General features: G+C 42.6%; 3 protein-coding genes across 11 annotated transcripts in view; 1 reads left to right on the plus strand and 2 right to left on the minus strand.

The window, feature by feature from the left end:
• The window catches only part of ltbp3 (latent transforming growth factor beta binding protein 3), a 41,873-nt gene extending 35,230 nt beyond the window's left edge, over positions 1-6,643 (minus strand). For 7 of the 9 annotated variants that reach the window (XM_084374098.1, XM_084374092.1, XM_084374096.1 and 4 more), the window contains exon 1: positions 4,013-4,672. In XM_084374098.1, the coding sequence (XP_084230224.1) occupies positions 4,013-4,250 (238 nt within the window). In that variant the 5' untranslated portion in view covers positions 4,251-4,672. Of the gene's footprint in view, positions 1-4,012; positions 4,674-6,545 lie in introns of those variants that run through there. The other 2 variants (XM_084374099.1, XM_084374093.1) reach the window with 2 other exon arrangements.
• Positions 6,644-9,195: 2,552 nt separating this feature from the next.
• Positions 9,196-14,600, minus strand: LOC311269740 (uncharacterized protein). Its single transcript, XM_084374102.1, has 2 exons — positions 13,436-14,600; positions 9,196-13,304 (listed from the first exon to the last, which is right to left on the minus strand). The coding sequence occupies exons 1-2, from the start codon at positions 14,142-14,144 to the stop codon at positions 12,334-12,336; spliced, it is 1,680 nt and encodes a 559-aa protein (XP_084230228.1). The 5' UTR covers positions 14,145-14,600; the 3' UTR covers positions 9,196-12,333.
• Positions 14,601-18,910: 4,310 nt separating this feature from the next.
• On the plus strand, positions 18,911-22,003 carry LOC311269093 (uncharacterized protein). The gene is made up of 2 exons (XM_084373075.1): positions 18,911-19,003; positions 19,759-22,003. The coding sequence occupies exon 2, from the start codon at positions 19,767-19,769 to the stop codon at positions 20,472-20,474; it is 708 nt and encodes a 235-aa protein (XP_084229201.1). The 5' UTR covers positions 18,911-19,003; positions 19,759-19,766; the 3' UTR covers positions 20,475-22,003.
• Positions 22,004-26,608: the final 4,605 nt, after the last annotated feature.

Raw genomic sequence — 26,608 nt, forward strand, 5'->3', positions numbered from 1 at the left:
CATTGTCGTTTCAAACAATTGCTTCTCTCGCTGGTCCTCACACCTAAACCACACCTGTATCTGCAAGTAGTTCCTCAAAGGACACTGATTGGTTAAACGCCTGTGTGAATGTTTCTCCCAAGTTTCATGGCAAGTTGTTGAGATATTTCAGTCTGGACCAAAGAGACTGTGACATTTGCCGTCCACAGAGCCACACCGCTAGCACGACTAAAAATATCATAGAACATTGGTTGGTAACACCTTTTAAATCTGGGATTCGCTTGTTTTTCTCTGTTTCGTATCGTTGAAAATGGAACACGTTGGGTTTCTGGACAGCTGGTCAGAAGAAGTAAACTATGTGGAGACGACTTCTCTGCCAACGCTGACATGTTCTCCAGTTTTTTCTACAGATGTTTAACCCTCGGATTCCATTCAACTTCAAGTTAGGCTTGAATCCATTTTTGTCAAGACTTCCTAAGGATCTAAAATATACGTTTCCGGAGCAGATGTACACCAAGAAACAGCGAGGTCCCCACTTTGAGTTTTTCATCCCTTCACTTTATCATGTCAGTCGGCCCGATGAAGGTTAAAAAAGAACTTTCTCACTCGATTGCTTTCAAAGCTATGGCAATAAAAATGACATTCATCCATTGGCAGAAATCCCAGATCCAGAGCTGTTTCTTGGCTCTCAGCCGGCCCGTCCACCAAATTCTGGCCAAATCCTTCACAGTAAAAATCCTTGTACATACTGAAGCACACGTACTGAAGGTCCTTCCACACACCGACATGAGCTACATCTCCTCTGAACGCTTGCACAGTTTGGGCCTCGGCCTCGCCGTGCTGATGTCACAACAGGACAAATATGGAAAAGTCTTCATATTGTTGCTGCTATAGCCACGGCCGTTTTAACACGGGAGAGAGAAATTTCCACTTGTCTGCACCGCATTCCTGCTCTCGCGCCGAACAACACATGGCTCCTCTGCGAGCTTCCTGCTGCAGAACCTCATGCACTCGGCCAGGATCTTTTCAGATGCTTCGTACGTGAAGACAGGTGACTGTGGAGCAGCTTCAATATTCAGACCAAATGTGAAGCAGAGTGAGGTATTCCAGGAATTTAAGATGCCTCTCTTCAATTATTTGACACAGAAGCTCCAAAAGGTGACGCACTGTGAGGAAACTGGCGCAGAAGAGGACGGACTGGTGACCAAGTCAACTCTCTGAACCTGCAGAACTGCACAGTGCGGACGAAGAAGAATATTGTCACAGCGATACATGAAGGATTCATTTGACCCCGATTAAATCCAGCCTGCTTACTTCCACATGGGCAAAACTGCTGGAGAGGCTACATCTGTATGACTACAACTACTTTTTACTGCAAAACTGTGTGTGTTGATTGTAGGGGGAACTGTGTAACTAATATTCAATATGTAAATAATATTCAATACTTTTTTAGGATTTTTACAGGCTTTATATGGACTTTCTACAGCCACATATCAGCATTTCATTAGCTTCCCTTTTAAAATCCAAACATACAAACACGTGTATAAGCATCCTGAGTGGCTGGCAAAGTCTTGATGAGATCACCATTTTGAATTTAAGGGGAAAACAGTGGTGTTAAGGTAAGAAAAGAGAGTTTTACTGTTTGAATGTTAGAAGTCAGAAACAGTTTTAAAGTTAGAAACCGTGGGGTTTGAAGTTAGAAACCAGGGTTTAAAGTTATAAACAGCAGCTTTAAATATAGAGCCGGGGGGTTGAAGGTAGAAGAAGGGGTTTTAAATATGGAAACAAGAGTTTTGAATTTAGAAACCGGGGTTTTAAAGTTATAAACACCCTAAACAGGGGGTTTACAGTCAGACCGAGGGCTTTTCAAGTTATAAACGCGAGTTATAAATATAGAAACAGGAGTCTCTAAGTTAGTGATGTCCACAGAAATATGGAGCTGTTGCTTTTATCTATAAATTTATCATCATTTCAGACTCGCAGGAATGCCAGGGTTTGGATCGATCTATGTTCAATTATGATAAAGTGACTGATAATGAACATCTGCTGCTGACACAGAGACACTGATGACTTGACAGCACCACTACAGAAATGTGGCTCATCTCTTCTCATCAGTATTCAACTCTCATTATCACAGCTGAACAATCAACATCTCATTTCCATTCTTAGCATCTCACTCTTGACACATGAGTATAAGAGAAAACAGGACGGGTGAAATACAGTCCTGGCCCGCAGCCTGACGTAGACTGCTCGGCTCCACGTCTCACCACAGCTGATCTGATAGAGCGCAGAAAGGCTCCACTCATGCCTGACACTGGAGTCAGTTGGGGGAGAGTATAGATGTTAAAAGTACATTTATACGCTATGTAATGAGCCATGCCTCAGTAATTAAAGTGTAACATGGGAACATTTTCCAGCGTTGCAGTGGAGGGCAAACCCAGCTCACCTCATCTTAGCCACCTATTTATTTGCGGAGCAGAGTTTATACCCACTTGACATAAATCTTTATGACATGAATTAATGGCGGATACGAGTAGCTGGTGTCTAATTGATGTAAGTCATAAAGAAGACAGGAACTTTTAAGGGAGTAAAGGCCTGAATAAATTAGCTACACTTGATATTTGTGGATATTTTGGCTCGTGATAGCCACTTACAGGAGGTCACAGTACATGTTTTTGCCTATTATAAAAAAAACACTACTCAGGTTCCATTATTTCATTTTTCACGACTTTCTACTTTTCTCCACTACATTTCGGAGGTCGAATTTGTCGTCTTTAATCAACTGCACTTCACTGAGCTGACAGCTCCTTGGTCTCTTTGCAGGTAAAGGTTTTAATGTATAATCTAAATTCACCATTCAGTGCAGTTATTGTCCCAGAATGATGTTGTGATATTACTGAATTGAGATCACCATGTGGTGCAACAACCCAACTCAGTACGTTTATGAAATACCACAGATAAGTTCAAACTGGATCTTTATTATGTTGCAACTTTGCGTTTGTTTAGGATAGTTGTCACAACCCTGTGCTCATGCTCTGGTTAGGTTTAAAGACAAACACCACTTGGTCAGGGTTAGGAAAAGAATCAGGTTTTGGCTTAAAATACCTGTTTGGGTCGTCACAATCACGGGTGGAAATGTCCCCAGGTGTCTTTAAAAATATCCAACAGTGCGACTCGAACAGCGGTGGGCTGTTTGGCAGCCTTGTCGGCTGTAAAACGCCACCACCGACCTCTCCACCTCCCGATGTGAAAGGCGGATAAGTGCATATAATGTGAATGTGATATGCCACGTTTGGTACAAATTAGGTGATCTGCACTGGCCGCTTATCAGGGCCGATATTCAGCATTTTTCCGATTATTGGTCAGATTGACGTGTTATCCTCCTTGATTTCTGATTATCGATATCGGCCCTGAAGAAAGCCATATCGGTCGAGCCCCAGTTCAAATGTCAACCTTGGAGGTGTCTGTGGGGTTTGCAGTACCTATAACTGCTAACATCATATCCTGATTACAGGGCTGAGTGCAATGTTGAGAGTTGTTAGAAAAGTTTCAGCGATTAGTAGATTATTCAATCATTTGAAACAAAGACAACTAAACGCCAAATATTTTAATTTTTAAAGCAAAAATATCAACAGTAGCTGGTTCCAACCAACGTCATCGTAAATGACGAGTCTTTGTGTTTGGGACTGATGGCTGGAGAGAAGAGGCCATCTGAGGATGCTGCTCTGGCCTCTGGGAACTCGTGACCAGCATTTTCCCACTTTTTCTTACATTTTAATTCACGATTAATCGATTCATCGCAAATTTAATCCTTAGTTGCAGCCATGAAACTTTTTTTTTTTTTTTTACACCATGTGATATTTAGCTCCAATAAAAAGTCTATTCCCGAGGAGGCAGCAGGCCTCCCTCACCTCTCCACAGAGGAGCAACCATAAACCCAGGGGGCAGAGCGGCTCTATTAGTTAATGGCAGCGGCCTAATTATACCCCCTCACAAATAAACAGCATTGTTGGAGCCTCGCACCGTCACTCACCGACCCTGAAGCCCTGTCCGATGAGCGTGTCGGCCGCCTGCCCGTTCTCGGCGATCAGCGTGGTGTTGTTGCCCTGCTCGCAGGTATCCTGACACTGTCCCTTCAGGCAGATCCGCTTGCAGATGAGAGGAGCGATGACCACCTTGAAGCGCTCCCGTGTGGAGGAGCGCTCCGTGCACCACACCAGCCTGTGGACGCTCAGCCAGATGACAAGCAGACGGGCGATCAGAGAGGGCATCCTGGCATCCTTCACTGCCCTCCACAGAGAGCCGGGGACATGAAATCACAAGGTCCGAAGCTCCAGCTCAGAGGCGCCCGCTTTGTTCGCCGAGGCACACTTTTGACGTCTCATGCGGCGGAGAAAGAAAGAGGAGGAAAAAAAAAAAAAAGAAAAAGAAAAAAGCGCGTCCTCCCTCCTGTTTTCTCCTCAAGGGGAGAGAAAAAATCACTTTCCTCGCGCTCCCGAGTGATCCGTCTGCGAAACCGACACGTTGGACATCTTCAGAAGTTGCTCCTCGTCCTGTCCTGAGCTGCTCTCTCACTGAAAAACCCCCCCAGAAAAGTTCTCCTCGCCTTTTTTTTCGTCGCTCTTCTTCCTTCTTCTCGCCTGTTGCGTTGGGGAGAGTGCGTATGTGGGTTTGGGAGAGACGGAGAGAAAGAAAGAGGGGAGGAGAGGGAGGAGAGAGGAGAGGGGGTGAGAGAGAGAGAGAGAGAGAGAGAGCCAGCCCTCTCTCTGGAGAAACCTGGCTGAGGGCCAGTCAGGCGGTGCAGGAGCAAAGCAAAGCTGAAAGTGGTTTCCTTGTTGGTTATTTCTCCTCACGCCCCCCCTCCTCTGCTCTGCTGCCCCCGCACAGACCCCACTGTGCAAATCATAGCTGCACAGCTGTGTGTGTCAGTCTGGAAATAAAAAAAATACTGACATACAACATGTTGCCCGACACACCTTCCTGCTTCCTTTGGAGTTTGCGATGTGTGAAACGATAAAGGAAATCGATCAGTGCCTCTTTATCGATGACTGTCACACGCTGTGTTATCTCAAAAGTCCTCAAAGTGTCAGACATTCTCATAAATGTGCAGACTGATGACTGAGACGGGTCATCGGGGTCAGGGCGACGTCACTTTGTATCGCAAGTTACTTTAAGGAAGCAGCTGGTGGACGTCTAGTCATCCAGACATCAACACAAATGCACTTTACAGCAAAGGTCAAAGCAGACTCCACCTGCTGAAGAGACCTTTTCTGACTCTGTTGTGGCATGTGAGTGGTCAGCTGGGGCAGCAGCATCACCGCTGCTGTCAGGAAGACACTAGACAAGCTGATCATGGAGGGCCAGCTCTGTCTTGGGATGTCCCCTCGTCCCAGCGCAGGCGGTGGGAGAACGGAGGACGATAGCCGAGCTATTACCCTTGATGGAGAACGGCGTCCCACCCTAAGCAGGACACTCTGAGAGCACTGCAGAGCTCCTTCCAAATCAGCTGCTTCAGCCTAAGTGTGTGAAGGAGCGATATCGCAGGCACTAACTTCCTGCTGCTGATAGACTGTACAAACAGCACTGCTCCCAGTAGACCCCGAACACAAACACCAAATCAACTTCAAGCTGTGCAATCTCATCATCCCAATGTCCAATTTCTGAGTCTCAATGTGCAATGGTGTAGCCTACATATTTTTGGAGTTTTTGTTTCGTATTTATATTGTTTCCACTGCTTTTTTACTTGTATCTTTTATAATAGTCCACACAAAATGTCTGAGCTTAAGCTGGAGGGACAGACGGATGGGGACTTTGTCTGTCTTTTAAATTATAAAAAATCTGGTGTAATCCAAGTATAAGTGTTAGCGTGCACCCTGTCTGAAGCCAGTGCACGATCGCGACTGCGCAGTGAGTGTATAAATGACGTCTTTTCAAATGAATCTGGGATCCCGGGGTTTCCAGGGGTTGGATTACGCCGTGCAAAACATTACGATGTTTTGTCGACTATGAAACTTCATCCCACTTTCCATCTGCATGAGGCTGAGCAGAAAATGAAGTTTCATTTTTGGGTGAACTGTTCCTTTAATTGTGAAAAAAATGGTCTTATTCCCACTGTGGATAAGCCAAATAAAAGTTTTATTGTTAAAAGTGATGTTAGCACTCCATTCACTGTCGGCTGGTTTAAACTCCAGAAACACATTGTGAGCTTCTTGTTTGTTTTTCAAGTAAAACCTTATGTTGGAGAAAAGATAGAAACTGTAACTGTCACATACATTTAATGCAGTAAAAGGCACAAAATGTCCTTCTGGAAGTGGTAAAGCAATAAAACCAAAAGGGAATGAATAAAGTAAACAAGTTAATTCACCAACAGAAACAAGCACAAGCCTCTCAAACCACGCGTAACAGTTCGAGGTGTGACAGTGTGGCACTGTGCGGATCACACGGAGGGCAGCTAGTGTTCGGGGTCACATGAGCAGGGGCTGAATGCGAGAAAGAGACAAAGAGACAGGAAGAGAGGGAAAAGAGGGAGAGTTGAGTCACTTCCTGTCCAAAAAGTGAGTGTTTACCTTCAGTCGCTGAGGAAATGACTGCATGGGCCTGCAGAGAGTTCACAGGCCGCTCTCACATTTCTCTCCGCTGCTCGCCATCACTACTGCATCATCAGCTGCCAACACACACACACACACACACACACACACAAGCACATGTCGGTCACACATAAACTATCTCTGAGTATTATTATTAGTACAATATAATTACTTCCCCTCTGAAACTTGAAACCTCAGTGTTTCTAACTGCAGCACACAATAACAGCTGCATTACACAACCTGAAGATAAAACCAGATGTGAACAGAGGGAACTTTGTCCATTGAAGATCATAGTGGAAGTATTTACATGCTTTACCTCAGTAAAAGTACCAATAACGCATTGTAAAAAATACTTGATTACAAGTAAAACTCAAAATTCTACTTGAATAAAAGAGCAGTAGAAGTACAAGTAAGTATGTCAGATTACTTGAGTTAATGTAATTAGTGCTTCACCGGGTCGTTTTTCACTATGCAAAAGCACGCAACTGTGCGAGCTCCCACTGATGCGTTCTGGGAAATGTTGTGTTTAAGTGCCTACCTCAGCACTTGCTTCGACTTGATGTCATAAATCCCATTTGCGGTCTGTTTTGTTGCAACAAGTTTGCGTCGCTCCAAGTGAGTCTTCAGGTTACCTCATTTGGTTGAAGGTTACAGTGATTTTCTGCTCAGGTTCCTGCTCCACCCCCCCGATCAACAACATGAAGGCCTCTGACACTGCATATACTTAGCCCCAAGCTAAGAGTTGAGCCTGGGATAACTTAGCCCCCTTTCACAAACAAACTGGTAACCCAGGGTTATCCTACGCCCCGGGCTGTATGAGTCACACTGTGCTTCTAATCACTGTGGATTCAATTTCTGTTGAAGAAAATGACTAATGATTACAGTCTTGAGCGACACGTGACTGTTCTCATAGTCCATTGTTGGGAGAGGTTCCAAAGATACTTTTAATATAGATAAATCATATCGATTGTAAAATATCAAGTGTACACAAGCATTGTAACGATTACTGAGACTTGTTTAAACAACACCGGAGTGGGTGCGCTTGCAAAAAGAAAAGAAGTGATGTAGAAAGTTTACCTGCTGTTTGTAGCTTACAGTGTTTTCTATTTTCTTTTCTATTTTTCTACTCTTACAGATTGACAGGTGTAAACTGCTACTACCTACTATCTGTCCACTCAAATATGTGGTCTTTGACTCATCTTAAGGGGGTCACCAGATGAATCTGAGGGGTCACAAGACAATCAAGTTAATAAATAAGCAAAAGTTTGTTTTTTCTTGTAAAACACTGGATGGTTTTCCAAATTCAGGCTTCTAAAGATTATTCAAATCAAACAGTTTGAGAAGGTTAAAGTGCCACAATCAAAAAACGCTCACTTAAAAAATGATGAAGACGCTGTCGACTTAAGCCCGGTGGTTCCCAAATGGTGCGCTGAGGCACACTGGTGTGTCATGAGGCAAGTCCAGGCGTGCCATGGGACTCTGTTACAACCATAAATTATTATTGCAACATTCAGTAATTTTAATATACTACATCAGTACTTTGTGCATTCATTTCCCTACGCAGGGGCAGATTCTATACTAAACATTTCAATTATGTGACCTGTCTGATTTAAATGTGTTTTTTTGCTTCTTTTAAGCAACTTTACAAAGTTTCAAATTAATTCTTGAATAATTTTTTAATTAGATATTGTGGAATACAGTTGTTTGCATGGAATATGAGGAATGAGGTTGTGCCTTAAATGAATGGCTTTCCTCTTTAAATTTCTTTTAAGTTTGCTCCTCTAAAAGATTTTTGATAATTGATTTGCCAACAACTCATTTTGTAATTACTGAGAAAACAAATAACATGTCACACTTCATTGATAATGAGGATAGAATAAACAATGGTCTAAAGCGAACTGTGGTGAATACTTATGTGCTAGTCATATTTATTTTGAATATTGAATATTATTTGAGCACCCTAAACAATTAACAGTATTAAGTACTGCATATAATCTAATAATGAAACAACACACGTCTGAGCTGTAAAAGCACCTTGATCTGAACATTAGAGTGATGTAATCACCATCTGACCTTCAACATTTTGTAGGAACTTATCCATTTAGATACATTTTGCAATATATGGACTCTGAATTTAATGTATCATCAACACGAAAGCATGACACAAACTATAAAATGCTGCTACATGTCCACATTTTTTCAGCTACATCAAACCTGCTTTGCTTCCGTAATCGCTGAAGGCCACGTCAAATAGCTAGTTTGTGTGCATGAACACAGCTGTCATTACTCAGCATCAGGAGAAGAGGAAGGTGTTATTTGGGAGCTGTCTTTAGGCGTGTCCGCAATATGTTTGGCAATGTTTCAGTCAGTGGAAAAACTCGCCTTCAGGGTGACTGTGGTTTTCCTGCCGTGATACAATGAAATGAACTGATTGAAAGAGACTGGCATGATCTAAAATTAGGATATACTCGTGGCTTCGGCATGGAGCTGAAATTGCCACGTCATCGATCCAGTTGACGGTTTTACTGCGGTCAAAAGTTAAAATTCAAAATCTTTTACAGATGATTTCTTCAAAGGACGCCCCTCTTAATCAGACAAATGAAATAAAGAGCCGCAGAAAGAAAAAAAGTAGAAACAAGGCCCTTTAATATAGTAACATTTAGAGTAGGTAACGGGATGAATGTGATGTGGGGGGACATATTCTGAACACAGAAGCATAAAAAAGTAATTCAGTTCACATTTAACACTGACTGTTCTTAAGGACGAATGCCATTTCAGTTTGAACCTACATGCAAAGGCCTCCTTGTATGTCATACAAAAACAATAAATATGATTATCTGGGGTGAAGACTAACTCTGCAAATCATTTTCTGGGTATACAGTAACGGATATTTAACATTTTGAGTGCCTTTTAAAATGACTTACACTTGTAAATGTACATAGAATAGTTACATGGAGATCATAAGAGTAGTATTCATGGAGACCTACAGTATAGCTCAAATAGCTGAGGAGATTAATGCTCTGCTGTTAACCCCGATGTATCAGTCGTGTCACATCAGGGAAAAGTTTCATAAGATTATATATATATTTACAGTGAATGTTAGCATACTCATGTTTTTAAAGCACGTTACATTGTTTTTTTAGAAAAAAAAAGTCGTTGCACATTTCCACCAATGTTAACCCTCATTCAACCGGATAAAATGGCTAAAACTACATTCTTATATACAGAGACTGTTGCCAGCAGAAGGAACAGATATGCACATGCAAGCACCAAAGTCTGTCCGCTAGTAAATGCTAGTAACTGGCTGGTAACAACAATACGAGTCCAGAAAAGGAGAGGCTTTCTAGACGCACAGTAGCAGCTTCAACAACAAAAAAAAAAAGAAAAGAAAAAGAAAAGAGGAATGCCAAGATATGGTCCATGACAGAGAGAGACATGATCATCAGTAAAACGGCATTAGAGCTGGTTGATCTGGGTGCATGCTGATGACAGCTTGCCGAGCCCGTATCCTCTTCAAACAGCCCTGTGTGTTGTGTGTATTCAGGGATATCTTCAAACTTAGCCTCGACACAGATAACTTCAGCTCGAACGAAAACATTACCATTGTGTAACTGATGAGGGCTCTGCAGAGAGACAAGAGGAGATAAGACAGAGCAGAGCAGGACTGCACAATGAGAGACTGGTTCATGCTTCATGAGGACACGTCAGTGAAAATGGAGTCTGGATGATATTTTAGCTTTTCAGTATACAAATGGCCTCATCAGGGCGATGCAACACCACCCTCTTAAACTCAACATCTCAACTGACTGGTTCAGTCCACTCACTGGGATTTCTTTTGGCAATTTGTGCTTTTATGTTTGTTTTTTTCTATTTAATTATTACTTCAACATAATGGTGACAACTGTGACATTGTGGTAAATAGGGATGATCCCAACAGCTAATTTCCTTGATGTTTAGACGGAAGGTTAAACTTGGACTAGTCGAGTGGTGTCAAAGTGAGGAAACACCCCGAAAATGAGCAAAACTGAGTGTAAAAAGTCAAACACTGTCAAAAAATAGCACATTTTTAGATGCAACGGTTAACCAACATTGTTGACGGATGCTCATCTTTATAAAGCAACATTTGGCCGTATTTATTATGTTAATATGGAATTTAAATCTGTAAATAAGTAAGAAAATTAATTAAACAGACTAGTTATTCTTGGACCGACTAGCTGGGGCAAAGTTTAACCGCTAGACGACCGATCGAGCACATCCCTATCGAAAACATTCACAGTTGTGGCAAAGCAATTGTTGGAAAAAAGAATTTGACATATTTTCCTCAATTGATTAGCTGAAGAAACCAGATGACTGTAAGTAAACACATTAATTATTTAGTTTATAGCTGACCTATCAATCACTATCAAAGCTAGTACAGCGCAGCACAGCAGGGATGGATACTAAGGTAGAGCCGAGAGATCGATATAGGAGACAGACATTGTCTAGGATTTCAGTTAATACTGCCTTTGTTTCAATGATTAGTATTCCTGCTCTTCAAGGATGTATTTGAGTGAACAAGATCCATTTTTGCTCCATTTTAATCAGCTTTTCCAGCTGACTAGAGCTGCAATGACTAGTTAATTAACCATTAGGATGATCCAAAGAAAATTACTGGCAACTATTTTGTTAATCAATTAATTGTTTTTGTCATTTTTAAAGCACAAATGTCAAACATTTGCCTGTTCCAGCTTATTACATGTTAAGATTAGGTGCTTTTCTTCGTCATTCATGATGTAAATGAAAAATGTTTGAGCTTTGGACTTCTGGTTGGACAAAACAAGTGATTTGAAGACATCACTTGGGCTCTGAGAAATTATGATGCTTCAAAATTTCGTCATTTATTAAAAAAAAAAGGTATTAATATTGAAAATAATCGGAAGATTAATAGATAATGAAAATAATTGCAGCCCTACAGCTAGGGGAAATGACAACGCCCACACCATGTTCCTTGGCATGTCATCCGCAACAAGACACATCTGAGTTAACAAATATTGTGTAAAGCACCAACACCTCTTCTCAGATATTATCATTTTATCAAGATAGAAACTGAATAAATCAGTCAATAACGTCCAGCTGCATAATGTCCATGCTATGTACTCCTGCACGTCTGTCCCCACACGCAGCATGAACCAGCCCTTTGGATCCATTTCAATTTTTTGTGCGGCTCGGTGTGTTGTCAAAGGCCTAAAATAATTCAACAGCAAACTCAACCTCTGACTAATGTGTAAAACTAAAAGAAACTCATACAGGAGTTTGTCCAGACTGAAACGCAGGTGGGAACCATCTTGAAAAGCAGCAGCAGCAGCAGCAGAGACTCGGTCGAGGTTTGAGTGAGTGCTCAGGACACTTAATGGCAGGAAACTGCTCTTGTCTGCTTCTGCCACTTTCTAAATTAATGCTGGACAGTCCGCAAACCTGCAACTCTCTGTGCCAAAAACAACCTGTCGGCTGCTGCTGCTGCTGCTTGAGGAATGTCCTAGAAAAAAAAATACTTGGCTTTGAAGAATGTGCAGTGGATATTTTTAAAGTTATTTTTACATCTAAGAGTGTAAAGCATGAAAATGTCAGAGATTAAACTCCAAGGCTAGGGTTATATGTAGCCCGATTCTTCTATAACAGCATGGAACAGAGATTACTTTATCCATCATGTTTAAACCTTAACCCCATGTTTGTCATGTGGAGCAGGTTTCATGGTAAGAACACTGACAGTTCCTCCTTAAATCATTATCTACACACAGTCCACAACTGAGCTGTCGTCCTCCTCGGCTCCCCACTCCCCAAACCTCATCTGAGGGGACGGAGCTGCTGGGTGGAGATTGTTAATGTCATCCATGGCGTCTGCGTCCGTGTCGTCACTGGCACCGATCCCCATGTGACCGCCCTCCTCCCGGTGCGTGCGGATGTGTTTCCGCAGCGCCGCGGGCTCCTTGAAGGTGCGGTTGCAGAAGGGGCAGCAGCATGGCCTCTCTCCGGTGTGAATGAGCTGGTGGTGTTTGAGGTGCTGCAGGCGGCTCAGGCGCTTCCCGCAGATGGCGCACACGTAGGGTTTCTCTCCCGTGTGCGTGCGCCTGTGCTTGCGCAAACCGTCCAAGTGGCGGAAGCAGTTTCCACACTCAGAGCAAGAGTACGGCTTCTCACCTGTGTGTATGCGCAGGTGGGTTTTAAGTGCCCCAGACTCACGGAAGCGGCGACCGCAGACTCCGCACGGGTAAGGCTTCTCTCCGGTGTGGATGCGGATGTGCTTCTTCAGGCTGGAGATCAGGCGGAAGGTCTTTCCACACTCCAAGCAGTGGTGAGGCCGATCTCCAGATGGTTCCCCTATTGTGTCAGGGGCTGAAGGTCCTGCTGAGTCCTCCGCTCTGCCTGGTGAGAGACTGTCTCCTCTCCCGGCTCCAGCAGTCCTAGCCAGCTGTTTCTGTCCATCGAGTCCGCCCTGCTGCAGGCCCCCGCTGCAGTCTCGCACAGTTCTTTGGTGACGCAGAGGCTGAGTAAAGGAACGCTGGGAACCTTCGTCCCCTCCGACTTGAACGTAGCCAAGGTCACCCACGTTATGGGACGATCCCTCTCCATCGCCGACTCTGCTGTCATTACGCAACCCAGAATCCTTCCTGCTGGGCTGACCGGAGCCTGAAACTGGTCCCTGCTCCTCTTTAATCTCAAACCTGGATGCTCCACCTGGTCCCTGAGACTGCCTCTCATCTAAAAACAGATCAAAACGTACACAGAACACAGAAATTAGCCCATGCCTCAAACTACAGTAAACTATTGATTAGTTACAACTCACACTAAGCCAGAATACACAGAATAACACCAAAACATTGTATATTTACCTGGTCTGCTAGAATCGGAGCACATATGTGATGTGTTGGATGCAAAGTCCAGAGTGTGGTTAGTCACAGAGCCATCTGGTTGGATTGAAAGTTGGCACATTTTGTAGTCATCTCTTGGCTCAAAGCCATGAAGCGAATCATCCACAGAGCCTCCGAGCCCCAAGTCAACACCGGCCCCGTTCACATTTCGGGAATTCTGGTGGTCCCGGTCCAAGCCTGAAGTCAATGAAGCCATGGAAGACAGCGATGGTGCAAAAACTGACTGACTCACTGACTGAGGGCCTGTGTATGAGATCTGAAGCTGATCTATGAGCTTCTGAGCACTGCACAGACACTCCTGTAAAGTCTTCAGCTCCCTCTCCGACACCTCAAGACGCACTTTGAGTCTCTCGTTCTCTTGCTCCTTGTGCAGCAACTCTTGTTGCGTCTCATTGAGCACAAGCACCACTTCGCCCAGGAGAGTGTCGACTGCGGCGGACATGGCAGTTTGAATGGTCGGGGCGAGCCGTGATTTCAGCGACGTTACAGTCATGTTGCCCTGCGAAGCTCCGTATCCAGTCTTGTCTGCTTTCCTATCATAACAGGACTCTACCCCGGTTCTGTCGGGAATGTTGATGATACTCTGTTTACGGTTTCCACTGTGGACCGAGCCGCCGCTATTTGATGGAGATGAATCCATGTTAGCATAGCCTGTCCGCCTGGAAGTCATTATTTTAATGTAGTTAGCTAGCTTTAATTCTGTTAGCTAGCGTTTACAGGCGATGCTAACGTTTAGTTGCTAATCAAACTATCCGAATTTGAAACGAACTGGATTAATAATGCGGGGTTTGTGGTTGAAATTTGTCAGAAAAATGGGTGAAGCACCAACAATTACATTTGACCCATTAGCTGTGACAAAAACAATGTAACGTAAATGAACTGTTCGCTGGGCCTGGCTCCGCTCGCTACCATTAGCCTGCTAGCTTAACACTAACAGTACCAGCCGGTCAGAGACGGACTCTTGCAAACAGTTAAACTCTGCAGGAGAAATGAGCCGCTGGTCTTTTACTGCGTTATTCAAGTCCGTAAATTACTGTTCAAAGACTCTGATACCATGGCCCTCTGCGGCGACTCACCCATTCCCAGCTTCTGTCTGCTGAACTGTTTTCTTACTGTACACTGAGGCCTGTCGCACACAAATGACGTCGACAAAGACGCGCCTCTGCAAGTTCGATTCGCCCTGGGCGAAGACTTGAAGGGAGTTTCACCTCCTCAGCATCAGCAAAGCATTACAAAGACGAAAGAGTGATGTGGCTTTTCCTTTTCTTTAATTCGATTATCTTCTGTTTCGCATTTTTCTTTTTTAGAAAACAAATAAAATTAACTTTGCATCTAAAACGACCAACTCTGATTAATGAGGCCTCGTGCGCGCAACATATATTAGGGCATCTTGATTTGGAGCCACTGACACTGACAGCCTGTCAGAGTAAGAGAGAAGAATCTGTTGCTGTTTTTCTTTATCTGTAAATCACTGTATGTCAGTGTTTAGGATATATAAAAGACGCCATTGATTGAAGTCTAATTGGACAATAAAAACAGGAATGAATGAAAGATTTTAAAAATTATACAATTAATCACAAAATAAACAGACTTACCTACTAGGTATTTATTTATAGGACAATAAAAAAAGATTCATTTAAAAATTGCAAATGTATTCATCAACCCACCAATAAATAGTTTGAATTAATAGCATCTGGTCTTTTAAAGACTTGCTGTGTAGCCTGTAATAAATTATTTGATTATTTATCATTTTATTATGCCCGTTTTGAAGCATATTGACGTTGTTGCAAGCCTAATCGAACATTATTACAGCACTATTAAATAGGCTAACATGCTGATAAGTATTTGGTATACTGAACCCTTTGTGCAGTTCTAGCAGCTACTAGTTTCATTTATTCAAGCATACTCCAATTCTGACAGATTTACTTATTAAAGACCCAGGAGGTGGGTCCATGTGACAGTGTAGTCACATCCTGTCTGTCAGCCTGCAAGTCAACACTCAGGGTCAAATGAGCTTCTCATTATAATCAGTGCCGCAGCCATTTGCGAAGGAAAGCTGAAGTTTGCCCTGTTCAAGCTAAAATTAAACTTCCAGGATTTAAAATATCAGTACCCGCAGGCCAGCGACCTCTCAGTGGGTTATACAAACTCTAACAGATAACAATTTATCCCACAGCAGCAGCAGCCTGCTGCAGGCGGCGTTTTTAATACAGGATGTTGGGGCCAGAATATTTTAATTTGGGAAACTGGCCAAACGCATCATGAACTTTGGGATGCCTGGCAGATGAACCGGTCATTGTAAATCCATCATGAAAACTAATTAATGTCACCCACGCCCAGTTGTGTAACTGAAGAGACACAGACCCCGCCTGGCTCTTCCAGTCATGGCTTCTGTAGGCTGTAGGAGGCACTGTAGACTGCTTCATTAATGAATGCTACTGAGGTCAGGTAATGAGCTGGATGAATCATGTTTTCCCGTTGGGAATGGTTCCTCACAATCATATACCTACTGAACATTTTAATGTTTAACTTTTAACATGTTTAATTTAAATAAATGGCTTCACATTATTATTGTTTGTTCAGAGAGATGAAGTGAGTCATTGGGCGACACTGCCCACTGAGTGCGGCCTGCTGAATTAATGACATCATTATTGAAAATCTGTGATGCAGTGCCTCATCCCTGCATCTAGTTAACAGTGAGTGAGCTGGACGTTTTAAAGATGAAAGCACATTTTCCACAATCAACTATGTGAAGAAGAAACTTGGACCTGTTAATTCTAGATTTATGGATCTATTTAGCTTCATTTAAGAAGTCAGCTGGCACATGAAGTTGTTGTTGTTTTTCCCTAGGACAATGAAATATCACAATGATTTATTTGACTTGTGTAAAAAAAAAGTAGGCAGCATTACGTGGTCAAAAAGTTGCTATGATCACAGCTGACTGTGTGTTAGATACAAATCAAACACTCATGCTATTTATTCTACAGTTCTTCTGGTCCCACTACAACAAGACCTTGTAATAGTCATTTGGGTTGCTCCCATTTCATATATAAAAATAATTAATTCCTCATGGACTTGTTTCTGATTGTGAAAGCAGACCCATTCCAACCAAACGGCAGTGGTTTGTGGAAAGAGTGACGACGTGGTGCATGGCAGAGAGGGATTATGTAAGAAACCATCTAACAGTTACCATCTGCTTGAATTTGTGTCATTTCCAGAGTCACAACAGAAGTATTTCTGACTTAGCGACTCCACCTCCGTTTCCAAGTAGCTCATTTTGCCTGTCACATCACCGTTGTTCCTGTTACCTCATTAAAAAGTTTGTTTCAGTTTCCTTATTTGGGCCTGCTGTAGTTAAAGCCCCTATGGACCTGCAGCTGACTCACTACAGAAGAGCTGAACAGGTGCTTTACCATAAACATGAATCATTATGAAATAAGACAAACACAGACACGCTTCTCAGTGCGATACATATACACAACCAGTATTACACAATACATAAACATACCCGTCCCCCACACATCCCTACATGATATGTAACCATCCCCGTCACACTTACAGACCCACGCTCTTTCTTGTATGTAATGCAACCTAAACACTTGCTCGCCCACAGAGAAATGCTCATACAAGAATGAAAGAAAGATGAAAAGAAACAACATAAATATACAACAAAAAATAAGAAACTCAAGTATAGACTGGCATTCAGTAGAGCGCATACCTCCACCAAGACACAAGAGTGCCCTTTAAAGATGCAATATGTAAGAATTGGCCACCTGTCAAATTAATCCTCCAAGCATATAGGGGGCAGCATGTCGCCAGAGTGACCACTAACTGCTGCTAACTGGAGTTATCCATGCAGCTAGCGGTTCAGACTGGAAGCTCGAGCACCAGGGGAGTGTTGGTGTTTACACCACTAGCATCAGAGCTTTGGACCAGAATGGGAAGGGGCTAGCTGGTTAGCATGCTAACTTCAGTAGACACAACACAAAGACATCAACATGTCAAAACGTCTATGTATTGTGTTGCAGAGATGTCTAATGAAGTTAGCATGCTAACCAGCTAGCCCCTTGCCACTTTGGCCCTTAAGAGGTGACAGTCTGATAGTAAACAACACCAACACTCCCCGGTGCTCCAATCTCCAAGTCTGATAGTAGTGTCAGCCAATATGACCACTAGCTGCTTGGTTACCTGAGCTTAGCCTATTAGCTAGAGGTAGCTACAGTTATCAGTAGTTAGAGGTTACTCTGGTGATATGCTGCTCCATGTTTGCTTGGAGGATTCATTTGACAGGTGGCCAGTTCTTACGTATTGCACCTTTAATGGGGTCTATTCTCTGCTGAAACGCACCCTCAATCCAAGTTTTGTGGAGATCCGTTCAGTAGATTTGTGTAATCCTGCTCACAAACCAACAAACAGATATGGAGGACAACATGCTCCCAGGCGGAGGTAATAGATCATTTATCTTGGTGGAAAATTCATTCTGTCAACGTTCTAGTTCCTGCAGAATGAATGACATGAAGCACAGGAACAATATGACACATACATTATACTAAAACCTCCATCGGTTAGGAGAGCTTTGATTGAGGAGACAGAGCTGATCGAGTCAGTTCATCTGTTTTGTGAATTCCCCTGGTACAGGACAATGCGTGCTCACACTTTATCTGCAGACTTAGCTCAAAGTCAGAGCAGAGACGTGAGTATGCAGCTGGATTTAAGTCCACAGCTGTCACATAAAGTTCCTTTTCCGCACGTCACGTCAAAAAAACATCTTGTCCTGTCCAGAATATGAGATGCGCGGAGCAGCCTTTTCTTGTCAGGATGTTGGTGGCATCTCAAATTAATTAGCAACACTTGTTATTTTAGCTCTTATTTTGCTCATTTCATTTTTTTTTAAAGAGAAGTACCAGCATGGAAATCTACTACATCTCAAATCATTCCCAGAACAAGCCCAGTCAGGTCCGTTTCCGGCCTGTTGGTGAACAGCTGCACAACAGTTTCTCTCAGTTTCGCTGCAGTGTTTGGAGTTAAGTCACACATTTTATTTAGGTGAGAGGTCGGAGATGGGATATACTGTCTGGAGCCACTGGCATATGTCAGGCATGACAAAATTCCAATGAATGTAACCCGTGACACAGATAATCCTCATCCCATTCAATTTCTCTCTGCCCTAAAAGGAAAACAAGAGCTCATTAACAGGTCAGACACACTCTGAAAAACCCGGAATGTACCAGGAATCCATGTGGTCACTGTTTCAAAATTATGTAGCAGTGATGCAACTAATCACAGACTATAGTGACACCACTAACTGCCTGCACACTCATTCACATTGCTAAAGGAGAGAGGTGGAGCTGGTGCAGAAGGGTCGGGAATAAGGGAGAGGGGGGATTGTGGGAGGGCAGAAAGAAGGAGGTGATTGTTGGGGAGACAGGAAGCATATAAAGGAGGAGAGAGCAGGCAAGTGGAGGGAAGACGAGGAGAAAGGAGCTCACTCACATCTTGATCAAGATTACAGACTTTTCCAAACAGCAGGTAAGCTCATATCTTTTGATATTGGACACTTTTTTCGCTCTTAACACAAGCGAGTGGAGTTTAAGAGGAGCACACAGTATATTAGTATTCAAGGGAGGTTCCTGCTCTGTTTTCAATTTTGTGAGATTTTCTGAATGGGCCTCATTGTTGTCGCTCCATGCATGTCCACCACTGACCGCATGTCAGGTATGTTTGTGTGGGTTCTTGTTGAAATCGAACATGCAGCTTTCCTGTAACTGGACCCAGCTACTAACAGTGCTGCGCTGTGTTATGGGTGTGTGAGCACTTGGACCTGTTGTGCAATACCGCCTGGAATGCTGAATTAGTGTGAAGTACCTCCAGAAACTTAACAAGTGAGGATTATTCATAGCAGCTCTGTGTACAAGACCATAAATCATTGACAAACATGCCACAGAATAATAAATTTCAGCTAATTAATTGTCCACATTTTAGTCATTTGCTTACTCGCGGGTAAAAGCAGTGTGCTCTGTTTTTGAGAAAACAGTTTATCTTTTGAAGTGAGAGAGATTTTTTTGTTATCCAGCTGAGACTAGGCCCAAGCTTTTTGTTCCCTTTTCTAAAAAAGACACAGCATCAGGGGAGAAATAACTCTTCATTCAGGCTCAATACAAAAAGACTTTCAATGTACACATGGCTGTAAACCCGAGGGGCTGATACTTATCATTCCTATGCAAAAAAAACCCCCAACAGATTTGCTAACACACTGATGGAATATTTCTCTCTGTGATCTCCAGATAGCATAATGGCTGCCAGCAGAGGCCTTCCTGTTCCCCTGGTGATCGTCTGCCTGGTTCTCATCAGAGGTTACTCTCCCCTGCCTACGACATCAGGAGTCCCGGCGATGGATCCCATGGCACCGACTGAGGACTCCGTGGAGGATTACACAGATTACGACGAAAAAACAGATGCCCCCATTTCAGCCCATACACAGCCTCCACTTGAAGGGACGCTCAGGCGATGCAACTACGATCCCTGCCTCGAGTCTCAGGTCTCCTGTGCTGTGCTGAAAGCCCAAACCCGCTGCTCGTGTCCAGGGTTCACTTCACAAAGACAGGCTCCAGAGATTCCCAACCTGAGATCGGCGTCCTGGAACGGGTCAGAGGTCGTGATTCACTGGTGTGCACCTTATTCATACGTCACAGCTTACATTGTGACAGTAGGGGGGAAAGAGAGGCAGAGGTTTGGGAGGGACAGAAGGATCGGCGGAGTGGGCGACATAGACGAAGGCTCAGAGGTTTGTGTGGCGGCAGCGAATGATGTCGCAACGAGCGAAGAGTCCTGTGAGGTGTATCAGCACAGGGACCACAGTCTGCCTCTGAAAGCAGGACTCATCGGAGGAGCTCTGGGCCTCCTGCTGCTCCTCTTGCTGGCCGTCCTGCTCTGTAGGCACAAGAGGCAAAGGAAACAGCAGGCCAGCATCTCTATGACCGAGACAGCAGAGACACAGTGAACAGAAAACAGACCCGCTCCCATGAGACTCATCTGCGTCACATACTCTAACATCTGAGGTTTACTGTACAAAGAGGAAACAGTGCTCACCATCTCACATGTGTATATCTGACTTGAATTGATTGATTAATTATTGTTTTATTTTGAAAAACTCCTCTGTGGGGTGTTAAAGGAAGTTCACAAAAGAGGAGCCGCAGGAGAATTTTGCACTTGTTTGCTGTGTTTTCTAAAAATGAAACCAACTCGCAAACAAGAATGTTTCAGGACAGATTGTGTGAATTTGGACTCTTCTTCTTTTCTTTTTTACATTTCAAAACACGAGCTCTGAAATATCAGGTGTCAGGACTTCAAAGAGCAGCCCAGCGTGTAGTCCAGGCTTGGAACTGCTCATTGTAGTTCAGATCACAGAGCACTCACCAGTGCAGAGATTTCAGTATTTATTTATTCCTTCATTTCAGAAAATTGTCTTTATATCAGTGCATTTTCCAGTAATCAATATGTTTTTTGGCTATAAAGTAACACTTAGTTAGTCAGAAAAACTTAAAATAATCAAATTTGGAGATACTTGAGTTGCCTTTTAAGAATGTAGGTCACATAATGAACACAAGATGAAACTGGTCAAAATCAGACAAAGCCACCGACACGATTCATGCAATATGTATTCAGGATCAAATGTATGAGGCAACGAGACTTTTCAAAGATTTAATAGCATGAAGCAGATTTTAGATAACCACACGTTCATACCAGAGACAGCAGCGACTGGGCACGGAGGTTCAAATGACGCTGTATTATTCACGGGCATGTCAGAAGAGTTTTATCAGAGTTCGGCAGCAACAGACACGTCAAAACATGCCGTGTGCAGAAAGGGAGGAAAGTTTGTGATGGTTTTTGAAACTCTCTGTGAGAGTTCATTATGTTTTGTATTTAATTAAGGAGTGAATGTGTTATGTTTTAAGGACAAACGTGAATTATGTGCTTTATTTTGTATTTTATTTATGAACATATGGTTTGTTGCCAGAGATACTCAACTTGCTTTTCCTAGGGGACAGTTTTGTAAAATGACAGGAGGCAAGGGGCCAATAAAAAAAAACATTAATAGTATAAGATAAAAATAATAAACTTTAAAAAGCCCCCGTCTTTTTTTTCATTGAGATTTCCCAGCATTAATTGTGTGAAAAAAGTTGAAATAAGTTGAAATAATGTAAAAGATTATTTTGACCCCTGCATCAAGATCGACCTTCTGTTACTAACTGAAACTGGCATATCTGTCAGCCAAGGGACATTATTAAACGTTAATTCGCTGGTATAAACAAAACAAAATAATTCCCAGTGTAAATCACTTCCTTTCATTGTGAATAAGAACATGGTCGGCAGCCACCTGGCACCTTATTTCAGGCGAAACACAAGTTGATTATCACTGTCTTAGACCTTGTACATGATAAGAGTGATTTGACGGACTGAAGTCTAAAAGACTCTACTGTATGTGTATGTGCATGTTTGTATATTAAAAGGTTGCAGTATTTAACTCAAGTGAAACATGTCCCCGGTTGTTATTGCACCCATGTGTCAAAATGTGTAGCTATTTAGCAGCTTTTAGATGGGCGTGTGTTTCCATCTGCCTTATTTTCGGAAGTTGTGTCAGTGTCTGGATGAGCACAAGTGTTCAGTGCTGTTTTTCCAGCTGTCGTACAATAGCCTCTCTAGCGGATATGGACTTGGTGAGGCTTGTCTCATTCCAGCTGAGACACTCAGTCACTGGGCTGCTGAGAAGCTTCAGGGCCTCTCCTTTTTTTTTTTTTGCCTTGATGTAAAAGAGAAGAAAGTCCAATATTTAAATCCTTTCAGTTTATCTCATGTTCAAGACTCCATCTGCATGTCTCGCAGCCATGTTATAATTCCCTTTTTTCTCTGGTCGCTGCCACGGAGTTGTTCCACCGCTCCTGGCGCCTTTCTTGCTCCGACTGCACACTGCACAACTTACACCACACAGAGCTATAAGGAAGCCATCTAACATCTGTAATTTAGAGACACAACAGATTGTTCATTTCAATCGCTGAAATGGCCTCAAGATGTTGCTTTTATGACACACATTCAGAGAGTGCAGCCACTCTCAAACTGGGCCAGTACGAGACAAAATGCAAAACATGAGCGTACAATATCATGTGGCGGCAGCAGCCTGTTTTCAACAGACCGAGGCGTAATGCACTTAAACCCCGTGCAGAATAGGTTTAACAAGAGCTACAGCCGGAGCAGGGCTGTTCTGGTGGTGGTGCACAACACGCACGTACAGATGAACGAATATACTGTATATATGTGACTTATTTCAAAACGATGTGTTTTTATCTAGTTTAAATAAACCATTGTTTTTGAATGTTGATGAAAAAAATCTGCCCTTAACATTAGGTTAAATAGGTCTCAATGAGCAAACTGGTATCCAGTCATACAGCTACGAGCCGGGTGTATTCTTCCTCTGCAGCTGCCCTTTGAGTTTAAATGCTTCTGAGCTCTTTCATGAGAAGAATGCAGAGCCTAGAGATCTATAAACTCGATACAGCACATAAAAGTTAGATGGCTGAAGAGACAATGCAGAGGGGACTCGGTAGACGCAACAATTTTCTCTTTGAGAGAGCCTCATAATCTACTGGTATGGAAGCAAAAATCATCTGTAATAATTTGAAGTTGAAAGCTACTCAATGCCTTTTTGTAGCCTCTAACCGCTACTGAACATTACATTTAAATCCCACATGTACAGCATTGAAATATTTTAATTTGAAAACCACATGTCAGATTTTATGTGGTGGAGTTTCGGTCAGTATTGGCCTAAAGGTTAGAGAAGCGTTGCTGGTTCAAATCCCCAGACTATCTGGGTGAGCAAGCCCTTTCACCCCAACCGCTCCAGTGGAGCTGCTCAGTGGCTGACTGCCAGGTGTCCATGTGTAACTGTGTGAATGTGATCAGGGGGTTCCTCACAGAGCTCTTCCTGAATGAAAAAAAAGGGTTAAACAAGAAACAAGAAGGTGATTTCAAGGTTTTCTGCTTCAGAGATGTTATTTGATGGGCTCACAAATTAAGAAGCGTGTAGGGTTTCAGTCTCTCTTCGACAACGTGGCATATGAGAGGGTGGATAGATTCATTCATGCTTAAAATACTTTTATCTTGAATTTTAGTGCCTGAATTTCACCAGTCGAATTCAAGCAACTTATTTAGTTCTGGACAGTGGAGACCATCTTGTGATGGGCTCACACCAGACTTAACACCCCTCAACATGTTCCAACACCCATCAGTACTTTGTAGTCATTACAACATTATTACATCATTAGTAATCTGACCACACCCGTCTTCGAACTCGGCCCTCATTTTGAACTCAGTTACACATCTGTGAAGTTTCAAGAGTGTCACCGTTGTGACTAAAGTGCTGACTGAAACCTGTCCACTGACCTGGCAAGATACTCCAAAATGCTTGTGTGTGTGTCTATGTGCCTCTTTGCCAGGGTGACACACATACACACACTTATGAATGGAAAACATTACAGGCCCACACTGTCGCAGCTGATAGTGACCAATTGAAGTTTAGCAATAAAGGTTTGTTTTGTCTTTCTAGTATTGGGCAATTCAGTTTGACTACAAAAACACAAACGGGAACTTCAGGCTGTACTACCTCAAAATCTTGAATTCAGGATTTTAAGATACAGCCTGAAGTTTAAAAAAAAATAATGCTATAAATTCTGTGGTATATATTTGTATCTAATGTTTATTTGTACAGGGACAAGTATGTAGCATAACACTACTACACACTACTACACACACTACTACAGCATTTATAGCCAAAGCTAATTTGCAAAGCCCGTCCTTAGATGGGCCTTTAAAATACATAAAACTTATCAAATACACAAAATACAGTACAAACACAAACACAGCAAAAGACAGACAGAACAATATAAAACACAAACTGCAATACAACACAATAAAACGCTGTGAATCACGAATTTGATGCTCTGTGTTAAAGCAGCTGCAGAAACTTATGTTTTTTGTTGATTCTGGCAGCCCCTGTGGGCAAGAGCGATATGAGCACCACCATCAGTCTTAAAGATCTTTATCTGGTGAGCGCTTGAATATGTTTTGAAAGAAAGAGGCAACTTTTTTTAAAATACTAAGTAAACTTTGTTTTAGGGCTGTGCCACCAGACTGCGGAGCAGCTTGTTTCCTCTGGCTGTGAGACTCCTCAATTCGTCCTCAGCACTACGCCTTAAAATAATGTTTTAATTTCATGACTTATCCAACCCGGACAAGTCTGACTCTGACGCAGTGAGAGGCATTAAGAATAACTGTAGAAACCGCTAGTCTTTCTACTGATGGTCTTTGACTATGTAGGTCATATAGCCATATCAGTATTAAATTGAGACTGTTTAATAACCAGTTAAAAACTCCTTGTAGTACATTTAAGGGTTCAGTGGTGATGTAGTGTCATTATTAAGTATTTCAGCCTCCCTTTGCTTCCTCACACTGACGCTGCTCGTAATGAGATCACTTGATTGGAACGGTTGAAAAGGTCATTATGTGTGTGTAAATTTGTTTTTAGATTATTTTATTACTTACATTTTCTCATCTAAAAACACCAGCTAATGGCTTTAATCACATATAAATTAAAGTGAAGGACAAATAACAGATTTCATGGGCATATGGCGCATAAGAGACTATTACATGAGCTGTTAATATCTTCCTGGTGCTAATTTTTGTCTCCATGTTTTCTGCTTCTGATACACGATTCTCCTGAGGATTTTCGTTGCATAAATGTGGAGTTTTTCCAGTGATCTGCAGCACCTCCCAGGCACACAGGGTGCCTCTGAACAGCGCTTTTGATGTTAGCAGGAAGAAGATCATCAGGATGAAGCGCAGATGTGAGGGGCAGAATCCGTGTAGGGAGAAACTTCCCAGTGATTCCTCTGCTCTTGAGCACTCTTTGTCATTTTCTTTATGAAGCAGATGCTCGTCCTGATGAATCTCAGATATGACGCAGTTGTTGGTGGCTGTTTTTCTGTGACTGTTGGCAAAATTGCTACAAGGTCAGCAGCAGCGACTACACACACAACATGTGCTACAGTGTCCATCCAGCCGAGGTAGAGTCATGTTGAATCACTGCTATCTCAGTATCCAGTGAGATGCTGACTCATGTTGCTTGTGTGGTGAGGAGGTCATATATAAAAGGGTGAATCAGCTGATTTCAGATGACTGGATTTCACAAGAAAGTACTTGGTGTCGGCCTCGGCCTGCTTCCTCATTACTGATTAACAATGACTAAAGAGCTGGTTTGTGTAGGAATGAGTGTAGTCCTTTCCATAAATGGCTGCTTGACGTATTTTTTCTTATGAAGTTTTGGATTCTACCCGCAGGTGTTGCATTATATTAGGAGGCTAAGAGTGATTAATCAGAAAATTATTCACCAATTTAGCCTTGCTCAATACAAAAATGTTACGTAGGCCATGAAGCACAAGAGACATTTCAAAGGGCCAGTAAGTAATCCAGGACTTTTATCAGTGTCTTTTAGTATCCAAGACAATTTTCACAACAGTGACAAAGCTATTTTAGTGCAGCAGATCTCCATGAAGTGAAGAGGTTAGACACAGTACATATCATGAGGCAAGAAAAGCAGCTGTCACAGGACCTCAGGCTCGGAGATGAGAGGTCACCTTATTGCCCTCTGCTGGTCACATTCAGTGCTGAGCGAAAGGCCTGACTGAACTGAAGGGCAGAAAGAACAATAACAAAAATGGCAATAATAATAATCATTCTAGTAATAATGTCTACAAAGATGGATAATTTCAGGAACAGTGCCAACTAAAAACCCACCTGCACTCAAAAACTGCAGGTGTAACTGTCAAAAGTATTTTGAAATTAGATGTGGGAAAAGTATTAAAGGAGCAGTTCATCCAGAAATTAAAATTCAATTATTATCTACTCACCCCCATGCCGACAGAAAGTCGGATGAAGTCTCGTAGTACACAAAACATTTCAGGAGCTTCACATCAAAACAGCTTTGCAGCATTCTGCTAAACAGCTGAGGTAGATGGGGACTTGTTTTAAAATGTAAAAAAAACAACAAAAAAAACCCTAAAATTGCTCCATACAGCTCGTCTG

This window comes from Pagrus pagrus (genome assembly GCF_965226575.1).
Source record: "Pagrus pagrus genome assembly, chromosome: 14".
Lineage (NCBI taxonomy): Eukaryota > Metazoa > Chordata > Actinopteri > Spariformes > Sparidae > Pagrus > Pagrus pagrus.

What these genes read in the sequence shown, in the direction of transcription:
- LOC311269740 (XM_084374102.1), bottom strand. Translation starts at nt 14,144, where the DNA reads ATGACTTCCAGGCGGACAGGCTATGCTAACATGGATTCATCTCCATCA. An exon ending in CTCCGATTCTAGCAGACCAG is followed by an intron (nt 13,305 to 13,435) that starts GTAAATATACAA and finishes ATCTGTTTTTAG; the next exon opens with ATGAGAGGCAGTCTCAGGGA.
- LOC311269093 (XM_084373075.1), top strand. Translation starts at nt 19,767, where the DNA reads ATGGCTGCCAGCAGAGGCCTTCCTGTTCCCCTGGTGATCGTCTGCCTG.